This window comes from Molothrus ater, chromosome 3 (genome assembly GCF_012460135.2).
Source record: "Molothrus ater isolate BHLD 08-10-18 breed brown headed cowbird chromosome 3, BPBGC_Mater_1.1, whole genome shotgun sequence".
Classification (NCBI taxonomy): domain Eukaryota; kingdom Metazoa; phylum Chordata; class Aves; order Passeriformes; family Icteridae; genus Molothrus; species Molothrus ater.
In genome coordinates, this window is record NC_050480.2 from 73,966,740 (window position 1) to 73,986,340 (window position 19,601).

The 19,601-nt window shown below is 44.3% G+C and overlaps 1 protein-coding gene and 1 long non-coding RNA gene across 2 annotated transcripts in view; both read left to right on the forward strand.

Annotated features, from left to right (window-relative positions):
• The first annotated feature begins 591 nt into the window (after positions 1 to 591).
• On the forward strand, positions 592 to 8,479 carry OSR1 (odd-skipped related transcription factor 1). The gene is made up of 3 exons (XM_036380480.1): positions 592 to 645; positions 6,004 to 6,696; positions 7,237 to 8,479. Exons 2-3 carry the CDS (start codon positions 6,050 to 6,052, stop codon positions 7,370 to 7,372), a joined length of 783 nt encoding a protein of 260 aa, XP_036236373.1. The 5' UTR covers positions 592 to 645; positions 6,004 to 6,049; the 3' UTR covers positions 7,373 to 8,479.
• A 1,553-nt stretch (positions 8,480 to 10,032) lies between these two features.
• Positions 10,033 to 19,601, forward strand: part of LOC118685104 (uncharacterized) — a 63,547-nt gene continuing 53,978 nt past the window's right edge. The window contains exon 1 of the long non-coding RNA XR_004979925.1: positions 10,033 to 10,540. This is a non-coding gene — a long non-coding RNA (uncharacterized LOC118685104). The remainder of the gene's footprint in view (positions 10,541 to 19,601) is intronic.

Genomic DNA, 19,601 nt, shown 5'->3' on the forward strand with positions numbered 1-19,601 from the left:
GCTGCGCGGGGAACCCGCGGGGGAACCCCCGGGAGGACGCTCCGCCGGGGGGCCCTGGGGAGATGCTCCGGGAGAGGCTGCGGGAGCGGGGAGCGGGGGAGAGCTGAGAGGTTCGCGGGCTGCGAGCCCCGGGCTGCTGTGCCTCCCGGAGAAGCGGGTTGAAAAGTTGGTTCTTCCCAGCCAGGAACTTTCTCCCCGCGTGCGCATGCCCGGAGTGCGGTGGGAGGTTGAGGGGGGAGCTGGGAGGGGGGGTTGAAATAAGGAGGAGGCAGGAGGGAAGGGATCGGTTCAGTCTGAGCGCGACTGCTCCCGGGCGCGTTCGCACTCCAGCGCACGCAGCCGGCTCCGGGAGCAGGAGCAGGGAGAGCACCTCCGGCCGCGCCGGCCGGAGCACCTGGACACCTGGCCCCGCTCGGATCTGCCTGTACCCGCTGGAGGAGCAGTGGGGTGGGTGGGGTGAGCTGTGCCCCCCCAGGGCCAGCACAGACACTGACCTAGCCCAACCTCCGTTTTTCTTTTTTTTTTTTTTTTTTTTTCTTTTTTCTTTTTTTCTCCCTATTTTTTTCCATTATTTTATTTTACCAGCTCCAATTTAGCCCAGGATCTTTTAACTGCTGCCAGCGGTGGAGCACAGATCGGGATTAGGTAAATAAAAAGAACAACTCATTCTGTTTGGTTTTGTTTTGCCAAGCCTCGGGGGTTGGGGATATCGATTCAAACACTTCCTTTACTCTACCTTCTTTCTTTCTTTGCCCCCATCCCCTCCCACAATCCGCTGGATGGTGCAGAAGCGTGGATATTGTGGTTCACGTGAGGAGGACTGCTCTCTTTGGGGCGGGCGGAGGGCTGGGGTAAGCCTTCACATGGGTCTCGGATATTTTGATGCTATTTTAAGATTTGTCCTCCCCTTTTCAAAGTTGTGTCTCCCCCCTTGCGGAGAAGCAGTATTTCAAACCCGAGCTAAAAATGACACATACGAGCAAAACAGAAGCCTGCATGTCCTTTACGGCCTTGAACTTCCAGCTTTTCTCCTTTCTATTATTGGCATGCCTTTCCACTTCTTTCTCTTCTTTCTTTATTTCTGAGAGGTTTCTTCTTTTCTTTTTCTCCTTTTCTTGCAACTCCAGTGTTTTAGGATCTGAAAAGCCGCGTCTCTTTCTTCCCAAGGCCATAACAGGAATGAGCCTGATGTTTATATTTGTCTGATCGAAACAAGTTCAGCGCAGGAGAGACTAAGCTTCTCTCGAGGCCGAGCCTATAAAGTGTCAGTGCAAAGCCGAGGATTAGAGTATGGTTGTTATAGTTGGCTTTTGGCAGGGAAACTATAAAAATAGAGCATTTTGGAGATTATTGTAGCGCCGCAGGAATTGCTCGATAAATCGCGAGCCAGGCAGGAGGGTCCCGGACAGGTGCACCGTAGGTCCAGTCCAGTAAGTCCGGAGTCAGCTGGGAAAGAGGCCCGACCCCCACGGCAGCAGCGCTGGGCCCGGGGCCCCGGGGTGCGGCTCGGCGGCAGAGCCCGGCTGCGGGAGCGGGGCCGGGGATGCTCCGCCGTGCCCCGGCTGCCCCCGGCGCTGGCACCGCAAAGCCTCGCCCCTGCCCGCGGCCGTGCGCGCTGTGGCCGTGGGAAGCGAGGGGGGCAGAGGCAAGAAATCCTCCCTGCGGCCGGGAGAGAGGAAGGACGATGTATTCCTGTGCAGGGGAGGCAGCGGGTATTTCTCTAGGGAGAAAGCGAGGGCGAATGTTGTGCTGGGGGGCTTTCAACACCCGAGGGGATTGCAAAAGCACACGCACAGCACCCCCAAACCTGCCTAAGAACCAGTGCGGGAGAAGGTGAGGAGCTGGCCCCTGCGGCCGGCCCACCCACTCCCGCCGCGGGCCGCGCTCCCGCCCGTGGCCCCGCAGCCGCTGTCCCCCAGGGGCCGAGCTCGGGATCTCGGCTGTTCTGGATAAAGGCTGCCCCGGGCAGTGCGGCCATCGCTGGTGCACTCGCCCCCCGGTTATTCTTTATTATTATTATTATTATTTGAGAAACTAAAGCCCATCTCATTCACCCGCGCTCGCAGTGGTGGTCTGGGGAGACTTGTCAACACCGATTTCGTGATAAAATGTGAATGATGATTTTATAAGGATTGAGCGGAGATATCCAAGGCACACGCTGACTGAGTCCTTCCAGTCCTCATTAATGTTAGTAATTAACTCTTTCACGCTCAATTAGCCCCAAATAAACCTGCTTTAATAGATTCTGCACACTTCATTAATACTTTGAATAAATCTGTGTTGAACAATGCATTTTATTCCTCAAGAGCACCACGCTCGAAAAATGCGGAGCGAAAGGGCAGTTTTATTCCCTTTCCACTTAGTTTCCCAAACACAGATAACTTACAAGCTTTAACTTTAGGAAGGTAAATTTTCTTCCCCTCAAAACAGACAAAATAAATAACCGACCTGGTGGCGAAATGCTGCACACCGATGCGTGCAGCCGAAAGGACAGGGCTACCAGACTTGAAAAAAATTCAGGCAAAACTGTGGAACATTTTTTTTACGGAAGAACCTGATTGCTGTAGTTTGTCGCAAGAATGCATCATTTTATGCCCGCCACTTTATCATGTTTGTAAAAATAAGCAACGTTCTCAGGGTAATTTACCTCCTCCATTCTTCCATGTGGAACTAATTAGCAAACCTCATTATTTATGAGTCAGGTATTTAATGTAACAAATATCCCTTTCAAAGGATACATCGGAAATTGATAATTCAATGTAGAAAGGAAAAATACCGACTAGCCACAAGATTACTTAAAAATCCATTTAATTTCTCCTCTTGCTGTGCTACCAGCAGAAAACCGGGTCTATATTTTTTTGGTTTTTTTTTTTTTTTCTGGCGTATAGAGTAGGTAGAATTTAATCTGGAAGGTTAAGATTGAAATGGTTTTAAAACAGTGGCAACTGGACAATAGCATTACCGTATCTTCACTCAGGGCAAAGGGTAAGAAAGCTGGAGACAGATGTAGACTTTCAAGTTTATGATCCTATTTTGCAGGGTAAATTTATCTTGGCATGAGTGGGTTTTGTTTCAGTCAGAACACAAGTGTTTTGTTCTTAATTACTCACCGAGCTACTTTGTGTTAAAAAAGAAAACCACGTACAGTTTTATTGCAATGGGGGAATTCAAGCAGAGAACTCGCGGGGTCTTCTTCTGTAAAAAAAGAAAAAAAAAAGAAGACCCGATAACGATCTGTTTACATGAAGCAGAATTAAAGGTGGAGGTGACACCGAAATCAAAGAAACGTTGATCTCTCTGCGGGCAAGTGGGAGACCAGAGAGCTACTACACTGTGAAACACATTCGCTTTGATGTCCCGAAGTGAGGGGACTTTATGAAATAGCCTGCTCTTCATCCATATTTTTGACTATCCCGGTCGTACAGAGCAAAAGTGTAGCTTACATTTCTGGAAAAGTGCCAAAAAACTTGTAGTAACATGAACAGTCTGCTCCTACCTCCTCTTTTCTTCTTATTTTCTCCTCCTCTCTCTTTTTCTCTTTTTCCCTTGTTGTCTTTTGCTTTTTCATCATTTTTAGGATTTTTTTTTAATTTAACAGAGCTTCTCTAGCAAGAACCAAAAAATTGCGGGTGTAAGGGATGCTATTATGACCTGACTGCATTTCTTCTTGGTTTGTGCCTTGTTCTTTATTGGGAAAATCTAAAGAGAATTTTTAAAATATTTTCAAGCGAGAATTTACCCATATTGACGTAGTAGATTTCTGCTTATATATTCCATATTAAGTGTTTTCTAAGAATACAAAGAAAGGAAGAGGGATAAAGATCATTTGCAGTAGCCTGTTTCATGTTTAAGATATCTAGAGCCACCTAGACAGGGAAACGGACATGGAGCCATTGTGAAGGACAGAAACAGACATTTTCAGGTACCCAGACGAGAGGACAAGAGTGTTTTCTGTGCACTTTGTTCTTGGGGTCACCAGCTGAAGCATTTGTGCTGTGATGTGGACATGCTTAGTGTATAGGCAGCACTAACTGAATAAAAGTATATCCCCAGTAGAGCAACAAAACAGTCTGGTTGGTTCAACAGCCCTAAATAGTTCAGAAAAAAAAAAAAAAACCAAAAAAACAACAACCAAAAAAACCCCAAGCACAAAAACTCCCACCAAAACAAAACAAAACAAAAAACCCCAAACCCTAACAAAATAGAAATAGGGGAAAAACGACCAAAGGGAGGAGAATAGAGAATATAACGTGTGCATTTTTCAATCAGTCACTATCAGAAATGTATCCAATTGAAAACCAAAAAATGTCACAATCTCTTATTCTGGGTCATTGCAGTGGAATTCCTCTAAGGTTTGAGTCTCTCTTCCTGCTGCTGATTTATGTAAAGCAGAGTGAAAGGTGGGCCTGGAGTATAGAGCTGCTCAGAGTAAGCTTCTCCCTCTCACACCCTCCCAGCCGCAGCTCCTCTTTCTAGGCAACAGCACACATATAAATCAGATTTGTTTCCCTGGTCTTTAGACCTCTTCCACCAGCAGTTTCCACACCCCCAGACTTCCAGCTCAGAGGGACAATTACTGCTCTGCTGTACTTTGCTGCCTGTTTCTCCAAAGGGGCTTAACTCTTCACATGGGGATGAACTCTAATCTGAATACTGTGAGGACCCTGCTGGAGTCCCCTGTAGGGATCTTGTAGGGGAACCTGCCGAGATTTAGCAGGAACCCAGTCAGGATCTTACAAAGATCCTGTTGTGTGGATCCTGTGGGAACACTGCAGCAAACATGTGGGGATTCTGGCAGCAAATAGCCCCACTGAAGGCAAATCCCAGAGCTCACAGAGGGGAAAGTGAGTATAAGTTGAGGACTGCTGAGTAAGGAGGAGGCTCTCTGGGCTGAAGGGATATGATTCTTCCAAAAGCCATGGGTGCCTCACAGCCACAAAGGGAGGAAGCTGTGTCCCCACCAACAACCCTCGGGAGGCATTCACTGCCAAATGGTTGACAGCAGCCCAGGCTGAATTTTCAGACTGGGCCAGATGTGCCTGAATGCTGCTGCCTTGTAGCATTTTCCCCTCCGTCTTGTGGGGTGGGACGTGTGGGGATCTGGCCCAGGAGAGAGGCTAGGGTCTTGGCAGGACCCTGAAACCCAGACCAAAGTGGTGGCACCCAGCCCAGGGAAGGGCTGAAGCTCTGCAGCTGCTGGTCTCGGGTGCCCCATGGGAAGGGTCTTGCCAGTCCTTGTCTTTTAGCATTTTGAAGAGCTCTAATTAAGCAATTGCTTAGATTAGGAAGTGGGCTTGAATCCAGGCACTTCTCCCTGGGAAGAGCAAATGGCATTTCAGGTTTGTCACCCAAATTCAGCATTTTCCTGTTTCTTTTTGCAGTACACAAGAGGGAGGACTTTGTCAGGTATTTTCCCCATAATGTTTTTTCACCAAAATTATCTTATTTTTCTGAAAGAGGGGGAGCATGCAGTTCTGAACATCCAAGTGCCTCCATCACCTCAGAGGCTTGGCTGAGGCCAGACCACAGGGAGCTGAGTGACCCAGGGGCAGGAAGCTCCTCACCCATCCCTTGCGTCACCTCAAGAGACAGGGCTAAATGCAGCTTCTCTGGACAGATGTAGTGGGCAGTATCTCACTATTTTCTAAAGGCTGAGGTCACCTAGGAAGGGATTTTAAATTACTTGGAGATGACTGAGCTTTTTGGGCCAAAAATGGCATCTCGGCTCTCCTCGTGTACAAGATCATTGGAAATCTGCACAGCAGGGGATGCTGCTGAGAAGTGAATGATTGTGGATGCAGTACAACATTTGTGTGCAAGAGAGAGATGGGGAGAGGGAGACTCTGGAGATGCACTCACAGCAAAGACCTGGTGAGGCCTCTAATTCCAAGGCAACCTCTTCCTGTGGCTTTAGAGAGGGATATTGATTAGGGGTGAGGTAAGGTGCTTTGATTTTAATATAAATCTACTTCTTCCTCTTCCCCTCCCATCTTTATTTTCCAGATATTTTCCTCCCCTGTTCTGAAGATCCTCCTCCTGAGCGGCCACCATGGGAAGTAAAACCCTGCCGGCCCCAGTGCCCATCCATCCTTCCCTGCAGCTCACCAACTACTCCTTCCTGCAAGCATTCAACGGGCTGCCCGCCGTGCCCTCCGACCACCTCTCCAACCTCTATGGCTTCAGTGCCCTGCACGCCGTGCACCTGCACCAGTGGACTCTGGGCTACCCGGCCATGCATCTGCCCCGCTCCTCCTTCTCCAAAGTGCCCGGCGTCTCCAGCCTGGTGGATGCACGGTTCCAGCTGCCCACCTTCCCACTCTTCCCACATGTCATCCAGCCCAAGCAAGAGGCTGCCAACATGACCCTCAAAGCCAAACCCCGCTTTGACTTTGCCAACTTAGCAGTGGCTGCCACGCAAGAGGACCACTCTAAACTGGGACAGGCAGACAGTCAGGGCTCACCAGCAGGGCTGGGGTCTTTGCTTGAGGTGACTAAACTCTCTCCAGAAAAGAAACCCACGCGGGGAAGGTTACCATCCAAAACCAAGAAGGAGTTTGTGTGTAAATTCTGTGGCAGGCACTTCACCAAGTCCTACAATCTTTTGATCCATGAAAGAACCCACACTGACGAACGGCCCTACACATGTGATATTTGTCACAAGGCTTTCAGAAGACAGGATCACCTGAGGGATCACAGGTAACTATTTTCTTTCCTGTTCTTTTTCCCTTGTGTATTTGTACTCTCCCAGTTACCAATCCACACTCAAGATTTTTATAAGAGAGGTTAAGTACCCATCCAACCAAGAGTCTTCCCTCTAGTTTTTCCTCTGCCCACTGTTGGTGGAAGAGCCCAGATAACTCACAGTGGAAGACATACCTCACTCACTCCATAAAGACAGCTTTTACAACCTCCTTTTTTACTTCTACGTATGTTTTCAGCCTCCATTTGCATCATGTGTCCTCTGCCTCTAGGATCACTCAGAAGTGTCATGAAGACACACAGTCTGGTGACCCCAAAGTAAAAGAGAAGTTCTTTATCCCTAAGAAGGGCACCCTATAACCCTCTGATGCCCCCCTCTCTTGCACACATACATACCAACACTTGCCCAAGAACCACGCTCCAGCACTCAATCTCAGCAGTAGGTATAAGAAATGTCCAGCCCATTCTCCCTCAGGTGGCTTGCTGCTGAGTTTAGGCCAGTTATTTCTGATATGTCAATTGTTTTTCTCTCTCTAGATATATCCATTCTAAAGAAAAGCCTTTTAAGTGCCAAGAATGCGGGAAAGGATTTTGCCAGTCCAGAACACTAGCGGTCCACAAGACACTGCACACGCAAGTAAAGGAACTGAAACCTGCCAAACTTAAGTGTTGAATCTCCATCTTCTATGAACTTTTCCTCCCCTTCATACTTTACACCAAAACTAGAGCAGAAATGAAACTTTCAGGATGGGAGCACTGGACTTTGTGCTTTGTTTTTGTTTCTACTTTTAAAAGGGCAAAATCTGCACCCCTTCAATTTCCCTGTCCAAGCAGTTGACTTCCTAAGTCGTGGGTGAAAAGATTATTTTGAATTGAAAATATACGTGAATGATACAGAGAGTGCTAGCTGACTTGTGTGGCTTTGATAAACTTTATGCCAAAAGGTGGTGCTCACGTGTTGGACAGGAATCTCTTTAAAACCAAACAAAAACTCACAAGACACCCCCGACCAACCCTGCCCCCACCCAAAAAAAAACCCCAAAAAACCAACCAAAATCGTATCTTCCAAAAGTATTACTTAAGAAAAATCCAAACTCTTATTTTATACTTTTTTTTGACTGTATAAAGCTTCTTATTTTTACACTTCAGGAAATACAAAGAATTCCAGAAGACAATTAAGAACTGAAACGGTGGTTTCTCATCACAGCACCATTAAGACAAGGAGAGGGGCAACTTGCAAATCTCGTTTGCTAGTTTGTTTTCAGAAAAGAAGAAAATTAATGTTTGGAAATGACCTAAGTCTCTCAAGTGGGGAGTTCTATCGTGTGTTAGAAAATGCATCCAGATCTCAGACCCACGCGTTCCTGGTGTTGGGACAAATCAGTGTTCATGGGACATGGAGAACTTTTTTATTACCTTGTGGTCTAGTGTGCTGTGAGGAAGTTTGTAACTTCTGGACTTATTTAAAAAACCCAGAGGAAAGAAAGATGGCAATACGTCAAACTGACGGTATGCACAACGTGGTTTTAGTGGTACTTAAAGTCTTCGTGTGTCCTGGTGTGAGAGAACAAATCTCAACTTGAGAGCGTATTTTTTTAAATGCTGGCTTTCTGAACAGTGTATTCAAATTAAGAGACATTCCAATAAGTTCTGTTTATTAAAAAAAAAAAAAAAGTTGTATGGCTGTTTGGCACTTTATGCTGATTATTGGTAATTGACATTTATCACTGGATTGTGTGTGGTTTTTAAGTATTAAAATAAATTGTTATTTTACAGGCAAGTCTGCATGGAATACATATGTGTTCATTTTGTTTCTGATCTCTGATCTCTTCCCTGGTAAACCCTCTTTGTCAATATTCAGAACGTATTTTTTTTTTTTCTTAGTTAAGTTGTTATTTTCTCAGTGGTTGTTTCTACCGTTCTAACTAGAAAGTCTGGATCTTTTTTCTATGCATTAGCTTTCCCCCTTCTAATTTTCCTTTTCTTCCCTTTATTTTTTTTTTAATTTTTGTGTTTGTTTTTTGGTGGTGTTTTTTTTTCTTTTTTAGTCCTGACAAAAGTAAACATCTGCGGAGAGTCCAATAATTTTGCCGCTAGTGAGGAAAAAAAAATCGTCCTGGGTAACTAAATCGTGGGTATTAGCTGATAAGATTAGGTGTCAGAAGTGTTATAAAACAAATCAGATGAGTAATGGGTGAACTGTTGCTGCTCTCGGTGCCTGGAGGCGCTGCGGGGAGAGACGCCTTCGCACCCCCATTCCCGCGTTTGTCAAGAGAGGCCATTTTTCAGTCACATCTTCGCCCGGTTCCGCGCAGATTTGGGCGGCCTTTGATTCCCGGCAGCTGTCTTAGATCAGAGATGTTTATTCCACTGCGAAACCTCTTTGGATCGAGACGGGGGAGAGAGCGCAGCGCTGGGGCATCCGCCTGAGCCTTTGAAGCGCCTCTTGCCGCCGTCCTTTCTCGTCCTCTCGGCAAACCCTAAACCTTCCTCCTCCCGTCACAAGTCAGTGCCCCCGCGATAAGAGAAGCCTCTTTTTTTTTTTTTTTTGCAAATTAGTGACGCGGCAGAGGTGACCTCGGAGCTGCCCAGCGGCTCCTGCGCGGCCGCGGCGCGGATGCTCGGCCGGAGCGCGGATGCTCACCGAGCCAGCCGCTCGGTCCAGTGCGGCTCCTTTCGTCTTCACCTGCCGCTTTTAGTAATTATTTCTTTATTTGGTCAAAGAATCCTATCAAGGACAGGGGAAAAGGTGCGTTTCTAACTCATTTAGTGTAAGGGGAGGGGGAAGAAACCTCTCTCCCCCTCTTATTTATTGGACAACCATTCCAGCGCACCGTAACTAATGAAAAGGCACTTGCAAGGACGGGCTGCGGACCCACCTCCAACGTGGGAAGGCCCTCGGGGAGCTCGGGATGCGAAGTGCCGCCTGTGCCTGCACCCAGCTCCGGGGGCTGGGAGCACGGGCAGAGTTTGAAGCCGGCTTGCTTCGGCTTTGCTTCGGCTTTGCTTCCCACCCGCACTGGCTTCTCACGCGGCGAGAAGGTTTTTGGTTTTGGTATCTGAAAAGCAGCAAGTGAGGGGTGCGGGGTGAAGTCTGCAGTAACCTGCAGGCAGCCGGGGCCGGCCCTGCGCGGGAGGAGGGCGGGACGAGCGCGGAGCCCTGCGCGCCGCTCCGCTCCGCTCCGCCGGCATCTCCTGCGCGGAGCCCGGCTGGAGCGAGGAGCATCCGCCGCGGCGCTGGCTCGGGATGTTTGCTCGGCAGCTCTTCTCGGAGGCAATTTGAAGGTGTCGTCTCCCGCGCCTCTCCGCGGTCCACCGTGGGGGTTTAGAGGGATTGCCTTGCACAAGCCCCGCAGGAGCGGCCGCCTTTTCGCGGCGTGGGTCGCTGCCCCGGAGCGCTCCGTGGGACGCGCCAGCCGCCCCCGGCGTGCCCGGCTGCCCCGCCAGGGGCATCGCATGCCGCGCCGCGCCGAGGCCGGACCAGCAGCCCCGAGCATTGACACGGCGTTAAGGGCAGCCTGAAGGCTGGGTGGTTCATCCTCCTCCGTGCCCTTCTAAACGGAGAATCAGAGAGAAAATCCCCGATGGACTTCCCCGTCCCTGTTCTGTCGCTCCTGGTACCAAGTAAGGGAAAAAGGATGCACCCGGGATCCTGTCGCCGAGCGAGAAAGTAAAGGGCACTGTCGCTCGGAACCAGGTTTTCAGGGGTCGTAACTACGAGGCAGAAACCCGAGTCGGGTCCACAGGGAGGGAGGAAGGGACTCAGGTCACTCCGCTGAGGCTTTCCCACGGTCGCTCCACCGTCTCCTTGACACCGGGAAACTGAAACACCCGTGGCGAGGTAAGAAACCGTGTCAGTAACTGGTTCCTGGGAGCCATTAGAGCTGCGGGGTCGCAAAGGTGGAGAAACCACTCCTCCCAGCTGGGCATGAGAAGCGTTTCATTTGAAAAGCTGAAGCTTGGTGATCTGACTGCCAAGAATTTCTTGGGATCTGCATTTTTATGTGCAATTAAAAAGAAAAAGAAAACCTCCAGAGCTGACATAATTGGAAATACAGATGTATTAAAACTACGTGGGCATGCTGAGCACAGGATGCACATACAGCCTCTCAATGCCACTTGTACTACACTTAAATGTGTGTGTATTTCCTCCGCCCAGAAAGCCACTTTTGCCCTGGTGCTAACAAAGGCTATCTATCTGGTCATGCTCCCAGCTGCATGGGGGAACAGTTCGCCTTTTCCCTCCAGCATTTTGAAATTTGCTAGGCAGTATCAGTTCAGCAATTCCAAGGAAAGCAAAGTAAAGATGAAATCATGAGTCAGAAGAGATAAGTTGTACTAAACCCCAAAATAAATGAAAGGAATTAGAGGGGAAATGTGCCTTTTGAATCAGGATCACAATTTAAATGATTAATTGCCTTCCCTCTCTTTCTTTTTCTTTTCTATCTTTGCATGTGTTTTAATTTGACATTCATGCAGTGAATAAAACTTACTTAGGCCTCTGTCTGCCAATGGAGAGCTGATTCTGTTTTCACAGTTGCTTTAAATTTTGCATTTTCATCATAAAAACATCACTGAATGGGAGTTTGCAAGAGTAAAAAACCGGGCACCTGACTCTAGTTGCCCCTTCCTGCAAGATCTATAAGGAAAACACAGATTTTTAGATTTTAATTATTTTTTTTTAACCATTTCCAGTTACAGAAGGAAAACATAAAGATGTGTTGGCACATCTCTTGCTCTCTTTCCCCCTCTTTGCATTCCAGTCATTCTTTTTCTGCCCATAAACTGTTAGTACTCCGCAAGAGCCTGATTCTGCACACCCTACTAAGCCTGTTTTCTTGTTAGATGCAGGAAGAAATCCTGTCAGATGGGGTCTTCAGTGTACATCCATGAAACAGAGCAAAAGCTTCTCTCAGAATGTGCGCTGGAACAGCAAATAGTTACTTTTCAGCTGTGGATTGCATGTGCCTCTGAAAAAGGGACCACAAATCATTGGGTTTTTAAAGGTTCTGCATGAGTTGTATATTAATCCCAGTTTCCCTAGGGATGGATTAATCCCAGCTTCCCAGTTGTGTGGCTAGAGACACTGTGGATGGGGTTGGGGGCAGGGGGGAAGCGAGATGGGGAAAGGAGAGGGAAAATAAAAGATATATCACAGGAATACATGGCCTAAGTGGCAAGGAGCCATAAGTAGTTTCAATACCTTTTCTACCTCTGTCACCACATGTAAGCTGAAGTAACTTAGGCTCCCTCTTTCGGTTTCTTCATCTGTAAATTGGGGGTAATGCTGCTGATTTTGGTCCCAGGAGACTTGGCACACTCGTGTAGAAACTCCTGCTCAACCCTCAGCAGTGAAAGGAGAAACTCCAATTTGTCTGAGGGCAACTGAAAGCAGGGGCTGATCTGGGTGATCTAATGGGCTGTGGATGACAAATTTATATTCACGTGTAATTCTTTTCCAGCCCTGGCAGTTTTGTTGAGAGATGGAGTCCTAGAGCCCAGTATGCTTTTCTTCTCTACATTCCTATCCAGTGACTACACAGGAGGAGTGGCATGGGCCAAATTCATCCCTGGTGGGACTCCAATGACATCAGTCATCTTTATAGGAGTTTTTTGAATGAAGTCAATTGGGTTTTACAAGGACCAAGTTTGGCCATATGCATGTTTAACTGCTCAGAGAGCTGCAGCAGTGAATGAAGCTTCCCTTCCCTCAGGAAGAATCAGTTCTCAGTCTGGGAGACACAAGCAAAGCCATTGACTTGTTTTTGCACAGTCAAGTTTACCTTATTTAAACTCAAGGAGTGGCTGAAGTGTGCTCAGCATCTAGCAGAACTTCAAAGAAACAGTAGCCTAGCTGCTGTGAAATGTTCCCAGCTTTTGATGGAGCTCTGCATTTGTCCACAGGCTAAGTGCAGGTCCTACTGATCCCCAGCAGACCCATGTCCATGCAGAGGGCAGGCAGGAGCACCAGCAGGAGACCTGTGAGCAAAGCAGTGGCTTCAGCACGGGGCTGTCTCGGGCTGTTCCCTCTGCCCTTTATCAGACCTGGCTTTTCCAGGGTCCCTGTCATGCCCAAATGTCTCTGCCCCTTCCAGTTCACATCTCCCTCTATGCTGCTCTCTGGGGCTACCAGTTACACCTGATGAGAATGTGGTAAATCACTAAAAAGGGGCATTCTGTCCTCCACCTGTGACTTGGCTGCTGGTGCTAACTCCCCTTACACCTTACTCCTATGCTTTACTGGAGTCTGACATTGCACCAAACATACACAAAAGTTTATAGTAGCATTATAGTTCCTGACTCAGTGGCTATTGAAAAATAAACCAACAATCTGATCAGTGATTACGAAAAGTTTGTCTACAGAGTTTGTCACCACTAATCACTTAAATTATTTGCAAGGTCAGTTCATTTTGTTTTCTTATTGCATCTTCTAAGGAACAGTAAATTTGAACAACTAGAGAACTGTATTGCTAAGTCTGAGTAGAAGATGTGTTCTGGTCATATGAGGGACCTCAGCTGTTTCCCAAGGGATGAATGTCATGCCTCTTTTCCTGATTTCGAATGTGCCTTCTGTCTTTGTTAGATCTTTAAATGATGGAAGTCACATTTAATTTTCAATATTTTTTACATTATTTGTGTGTAATAAAGAAATCTGAGATTATGGGCTTGTCATCTCTTTTACATCAACTTGACTGAATCAAACAGAGCTATTCTAGTTTTATAGCTGAAGTTGTGAATTAGTAATGATTTTGCTGCTGCCACAAAACCCATACTATTGAGACCAACTATCACTTTTTTGTCTACTTTTAATTTTTGTAAGTTTTATTTTACCACTTTGTCTTCTGTCACTATTAGTCTATGTCATTTAAGAGAGAGGAAAAAAAGAAAGTGTTATTAGCTTTTCAACAGGATATATCAACTTGTACTAGAGACTTGATAGTTTTTGGGTTTTTTTCCTTCTTCAATCTTTATTTCTCAGGTAATATTGATTTTTTTAAATTCACATTTCTAATACTTCTTTCTCTCATCTTTTTTTTTCCTCAGTCTTGATAGAATTCATGTCCTGCCCATTTTAATCTGTGTTTCTGCCTTTTATTCAGGTCCATTTTACTTTACCTACATGCTGCTGGAACTTTATTTTTATTTCCCACATCACTGGATCTGATGACTCTATTTCAATCTGACCTTTTTTTCTTCATCATGCTCAAGTAAGTCTTCCAGAACAAAATTCACTACAAATCTTTCTTTTTGTAAGTCTCTGAATTCATCTCTTCGTGGTCTTGCTTTCTTCACTTGTTTCAAACAACCTCATAATTTCCAGCCTTCTCTCATCATGACACCTTTTCTCTTTCTGGCCTTTTGGTTTCAAACTGGAGCTGCTCAAATCACATTTTATGAGTGAATGATTAATCTATTTTTTTATCAATTTTTTTATCCTTTCAAGGATTGTCCAGACACAACATGGCTTTCTTCCAAATGCATGTAAAGATATTTCAGTTTATATATGTCTTGGAATTTCTTTAGAGCCTTGCTTTTTATCTATTCATTCTCCAGGAGTTCAGTACTAGGCTAAAAAAAAAGAAGTCTCAGGTACATTTTCAGAGAAGAGAGGAGAAACCTTCCCTGTTAGAAAATATAAAAATAGGTAAAAGCAGATCTCATCTAAAGTTATATGACGTAGGAGAGGTCTGTGTGCTATTTTGGGAATAGCTTCATCTTGATGAGTGTGTTCCTGACCCTACTGTCCTCCCTCATCTGCCATAGCCCTCAAGGCTGGACAGACACACGTCCAGAGGGAGGACCTCACTGCATGGCAGAGAACAAAGCAGGATGTCAGCAATACACAGCTGCACAGGGCTGTGGGACTCTTCCTCCTCCCAGGAAAAGTCTCTTTTCAGGCTCTTCCATCTCATAGTAGTCGAACTCTCAAATCTCAAGAATAACAATTCCCCATGTTTCTTCCCAAACTTACACACACTTCTGAGGCCACCTCAGTGTTCCAGGCACAGCCACCTCTGTTCTGCATGTTTTCCTCCTTCCTGGATGTCTCTGCTGCATGCAGAGAGCACCTGCAGCCTCATGCTGGTGCCTCTTCCAGTCTGACGTTCAGCTGGTCTCACTGGGACCTGCTCAGGGGTTGCTGTAGCTGGCCACACTGTCATGAGGGCTTGAGGATGTATTTTTTCTTGTGAGTTGCATTTCGTTGTAACTGAGCATGGTGATAGGACAGCTAATTACACACTTTTATTTTTGTTTTGGAATGGTTTGATCTGAACTTTAACAAAATTCTTTATTTTTTCCCAAGATGATTTTTTTTCACTTCGGATGAGAAATTTTGTATTATGAGTGAAACTATATTGGCTACAGTCTGGCTTTTCCCTAGGTAAGATAGGTTCTTTTCCCTATCTCTTTGCACACAAGAAACTGGGTTTATGTAAGTGCTCTTGAAAGGGACACAAGAAATAACATCATCTGTGGCAGAAGGAGAAATCACAGACCATCAAGAATGTGCCACTTTCCATGACTTCTCTTTGAACTGCCAGTTAATTCATTTGGTGCCTATTGTGTACTTATTTTTGTGTTCCTCCTTAAAATGCACTTTGCTTGGAAAATTACTTCTCTAACACTTTACAAACATCTCTGGCTTTCACCACCCCTCAAGTGTATTGCTGGGTGTCTACTGAACATCCCATGAATTGCTGGATACTTCTGGTATGTCAAATTTAGACTGTGTGGTGAAGGCTGCCCTGAACAACTCTGAGCAGAGTGTTGGCTGCTGGTCATAGCAACCAATAAATAATTAAGAATCTGGATATTTGATGATACTTAAAGAAGGATGACTCATCCAGCCCTCTACTGTTGATTTCTTCATTAGCACAGACTTAGATCCAGGCCAAGAATTGGTTTTCCCTTATGCTTTTATTTGGTGACCACTTGGATATGGCTTAGGAAACAGTTAGTGTCTCTCCAGAAGTTGGGAAATGTTTATTTCCAGCTGTTTATTTCCCTCAATGGATTAATAAGTCTATGTCAAAGTGCTGCAAAAATGAAAACTAGATTTTCAAAATGGAGAAGGAACAAAATTCACAGAGACACAGTGTTTTCACCAAACTCCTTTTTTTCTGCACCTCAGTGTTTAAATGAATGGTCCAGTTCCTTAGATTTCCAATGTACCTAATCAAGCATGTAAACCATATGAAGGGTAACAAAAGTAATTCCCTCCACTGGAGAGAACAGGAGGGGAAACCAGATAGAGTTGTTAGTATTCTGGAACACAACCTTTCCACTGAACTGGTAACAGCTTGATTATCGCATTATGGAAACAACACTAAGTTCCTGCAAAGATTTCACTCAGTATAAAACAGCCAGCAAGAAGGACTCAGTGATTCGTGCCTTTTACTCAGAAGCTGTCATCCACAAAGCCTCCTTCTCTTTTCCTCTGGCACAGAGTTTAAGTCTTAAATATAGTTTCAGACTTTTGGTCTTGTTTACTGATGTCTCGTATTCCTTACCAGGTGGGGAATTTTTTTCTTCTGAGTTTGGGAGAAATATCTTTTATACAGTTATCATGATTTTAGCAAGACAGGCATTTTATCCCTGGGTGGATGGAACATACTGTCCTGTTCTCCTGGGGTGCAGATTTACCAAATTCCCTTCAACAGCAATCTTGCAAAAGTAGAATGAGCACAGATAAAGCTGATCATAAGGACAAAGCTCTCATTATCACTGGCACTCCTGTGAGAGCAGCAATGAGATGCATCAGAAGGTACTGAATGGTGAATGAGAGAACAAGTCCCTCTTCTGGGCAATTCCATGGCCAAACAAAGAAGCAGAAATGTCCTGCCACTGTGGACAATATGGAAGAAAAAGATCAAGAGAGGCTTGACTAAACCTGGAGGTGTGAACAGGGATTTGAAAGTCAGAATTCCAAAGCCAAACTTCTAAAATTAACATACAAGCACCAAACTCATGGTGTCCCAATTTTCAGAGATACAAAGTGCCAGAAAGTCCCAACTAAAGTCTTTGTTGGCTGCAAGTATTTAGCATTCACAGCATTGATTTTGGAACTTAAATTCATGATTGTTGGTTTCAGTAGAGTACCCAGTTTATAAATCACTCCTTGCCTTTGGACCAGTGTTTGTAGATCTCCAGATGGAGAAGAGTGTGACTCAAAGGTGGATTTGGCAACTCCAATATGCTTTAGGTCAAACATCTGTAGGGAACATGTGTCTGATTTCCTTACAACTTCATTGTTTCAGTAGATGGTGTATCCAGTGCAATGTTATATCTGCTACTGAAATAGCTGAACGCAAATACCACGAACCTCTGGGAAATTTTTGTTAATAGGAAAATAATCTAAAACAAATTCATCTGGTTATACAGCCAGGAGAAAAGAAATGAAAATAAAAGGAATTACTGATCCAACCAAGTAGGCACAGAAATGAAACCCCTCTAGGATTTTCTTTTTTAGTTTCTCCAACTTCCATTAATTTAACGAGCAAACTAGGTCAGCAGCACAGTCTTGTTATGCTAATAAATGAATGCCATAGATTCACTAATGCTAAAATGTCCAAGCATTCAGCATCATTTGCTGCTTTGCAGAGGGAGCTGTGGCACAGCAGCTCTGTCTTTGGCTCCAATCCTAATTCAGACACTGAGCCGTATGAGTCAATGTAGCAACTGCAGTAATGAAAATCCAGCTATGGAGAAAGCAAGCTGCAGTACCACAGAATAGCACTTAGCCCTTTTCTAGCCAGGGTAAGAGAAGTCATGTAAACTGAATTTTAAGTTCCTACATTTGAATTTTATGCTGATAAAAGACTGGGAGGTCAGCCTGAGATGTGGAAAGTTTTGTATCAGGCTCTCCATTACAATACTGATGTATTTGCTTGTACTCTTCAGTAAACTTCAATAGTGAAACATTGTAAAATCTACAGAAACTTCTGAGATGCTGTTTTCTCCAAGTGATGTCTCTTTGTGGAAGGAAAGTTTATTAACTGTTAAGCTGGTTATCAAAAATCTCAGTGGACCAAAAACTGATAATAGCTTCATGTAGTAGTATTTTATTTCTCATGTGGTAGGTGGAGATCTCCATGGGGAGCTCCATGTCCCTCTCTTATTTTCAGTTTTTGCTGTCAAGGTATACAACAAGTTAAAAATGCAAATAAATGCATTTGAATTAATAAAGCTATAAATCAGTTTAATCCTTAAAAAGGCTGTTTTCCTGATCTGGATTCAAAAACTTATTGCAGAATAACTTCTTGGAACACAGGTACAAAGTTTTACATAACAGATTGAAAGTGAACAGTTTACAAAAAGTTCAAATGTTCTTTGCAAGAAAAATTGGCATATTTATATAAACAAAAAATGCAATGCAGAAATGTAAAAACATGTAGAAATATAGCTTAAATATATTTAGGATGAAATTATTCACTTTATGGTGATATTTCAACGCTATCTAGAATACTGTAGTACTTCTTCTGCCTAGTCTTATAGGCATGAAAAGGACTTTTAAAACAGCATATCTTGAATTTATAACTTGTACTTTTGATTGAAAAAATAATAAATTGGACAATGAAAGGTGGTTAAGACATACTGAGTCTGGCTCTCTATTTCCAAAATAGTATTTATTCATTTTTGGGGTTTTTTTATGTTGTTGTTCTCAGAAGCAAGAACTACCAAATCCTGTTGAGAATATGAACTACTCTTGAGTTTGGCATTGCTGAGGGCAGTAATTCGTGTCTGAACATACATGTAAGAATAGGCACATGCATGGCTCCTTGGCTGCTTTTATGTACCATTCTTGACCTGTGGGGAACTTCTTGTGTAGATGGTAGAGCTTATAGTTTTTCTCAGCTATTTCAGGAAAAGTTTCAAGACTTTTTGGATCTTGGGAATGATTAATCCTTCAAAATGCTGACAAGCTAATTGAGGAAGGTAATCTTAGGTTTAACTCTTCCACCTTTTCTGCTGATGTGAAGTGAGGATTGATCTGCCAAAAGGAAATTTGCTACAAAATGGGCATTGGCTTTAAAATTGTGAGTTAGTTGTACCAAAGGTTTGTCTGATCACTTTATGGTATAGACCACCTCGTAATATTTCAATTTGAGAACTTTTTCCTGTATTCTTTAAATCTCTTTGTCATGGAAACATTTCACAGTGACAACTCAACCATCCTATATTCACCGTGTGACATCAATGCTTTAGATAGCATGTCTTGAAGAGACAAAAATCAACAGCATTTGTGATCTAGGATGAAGTAGAAAATGAATCAAAACAATTTAATCAAACCAGACACTCTTCTTACTTAGCACTGATGCTTGTATGTGTGCAGCATATGAAGCCACATAGTATGTGGCTTTGTGTTTAAGTCCATAACTTAGATGCAGCCATCTGTAACAGAAGTTTGGCAAAATTGGAGAAAATAAAAATATAGTCAGAATGTTTGTTTAAAGCATAATACAAAATTAGTCAAATTAATGAACAAATATTTACTATATGAGAGTATTTTAGTGTTTATGTTGTCCAAATGATCTTTGCTACGTAAATTGTGTGTGGACAGCCAATATTTGCTTTTCAAACTGTCACTGGCCAGACTGGCTGCCTGGCAATATTCCTTTTTCCTGATTAGATGTGTGAGTAATATTTCCAATTAATATTTTTGCAGTTCTGGGTTCCATGAATATTCATATATGACTCCTTTAAATCTGGTGTCTGAATTCATTATGCCAGCAAAATTCAAGGAAGTTGTGGCTTGATGATATTAATTAACAAAACCAGCAAAAGGATATTTCTATACAAAATGAATTGCAGTGTTTTCCCCAGCCTAACACCCAGACACTCATCCTCTGGTAATACACAATGAAGATACTTATAAAGAAATAAATATACATAAATAAAAC

What these genes read in the sequence shown, in the direction of transcription:
- OSR1 (XM_036380480.1), top strand. Translation starts at nt 6,050, where the DNA reads ATGGGAAGTAAAACCCTGCCGGCCCCAGTGCCCATCCATCCTTCCCTG. An exon ending in GATCACCTGAGGGATCACAG is followed by an intron (nt 6,697 to 7,236) that starts GTAACTATTTTC and finishes TTCTCTCTCTAG; the next exon opens with ATATATCCATTCTAAAGAAA.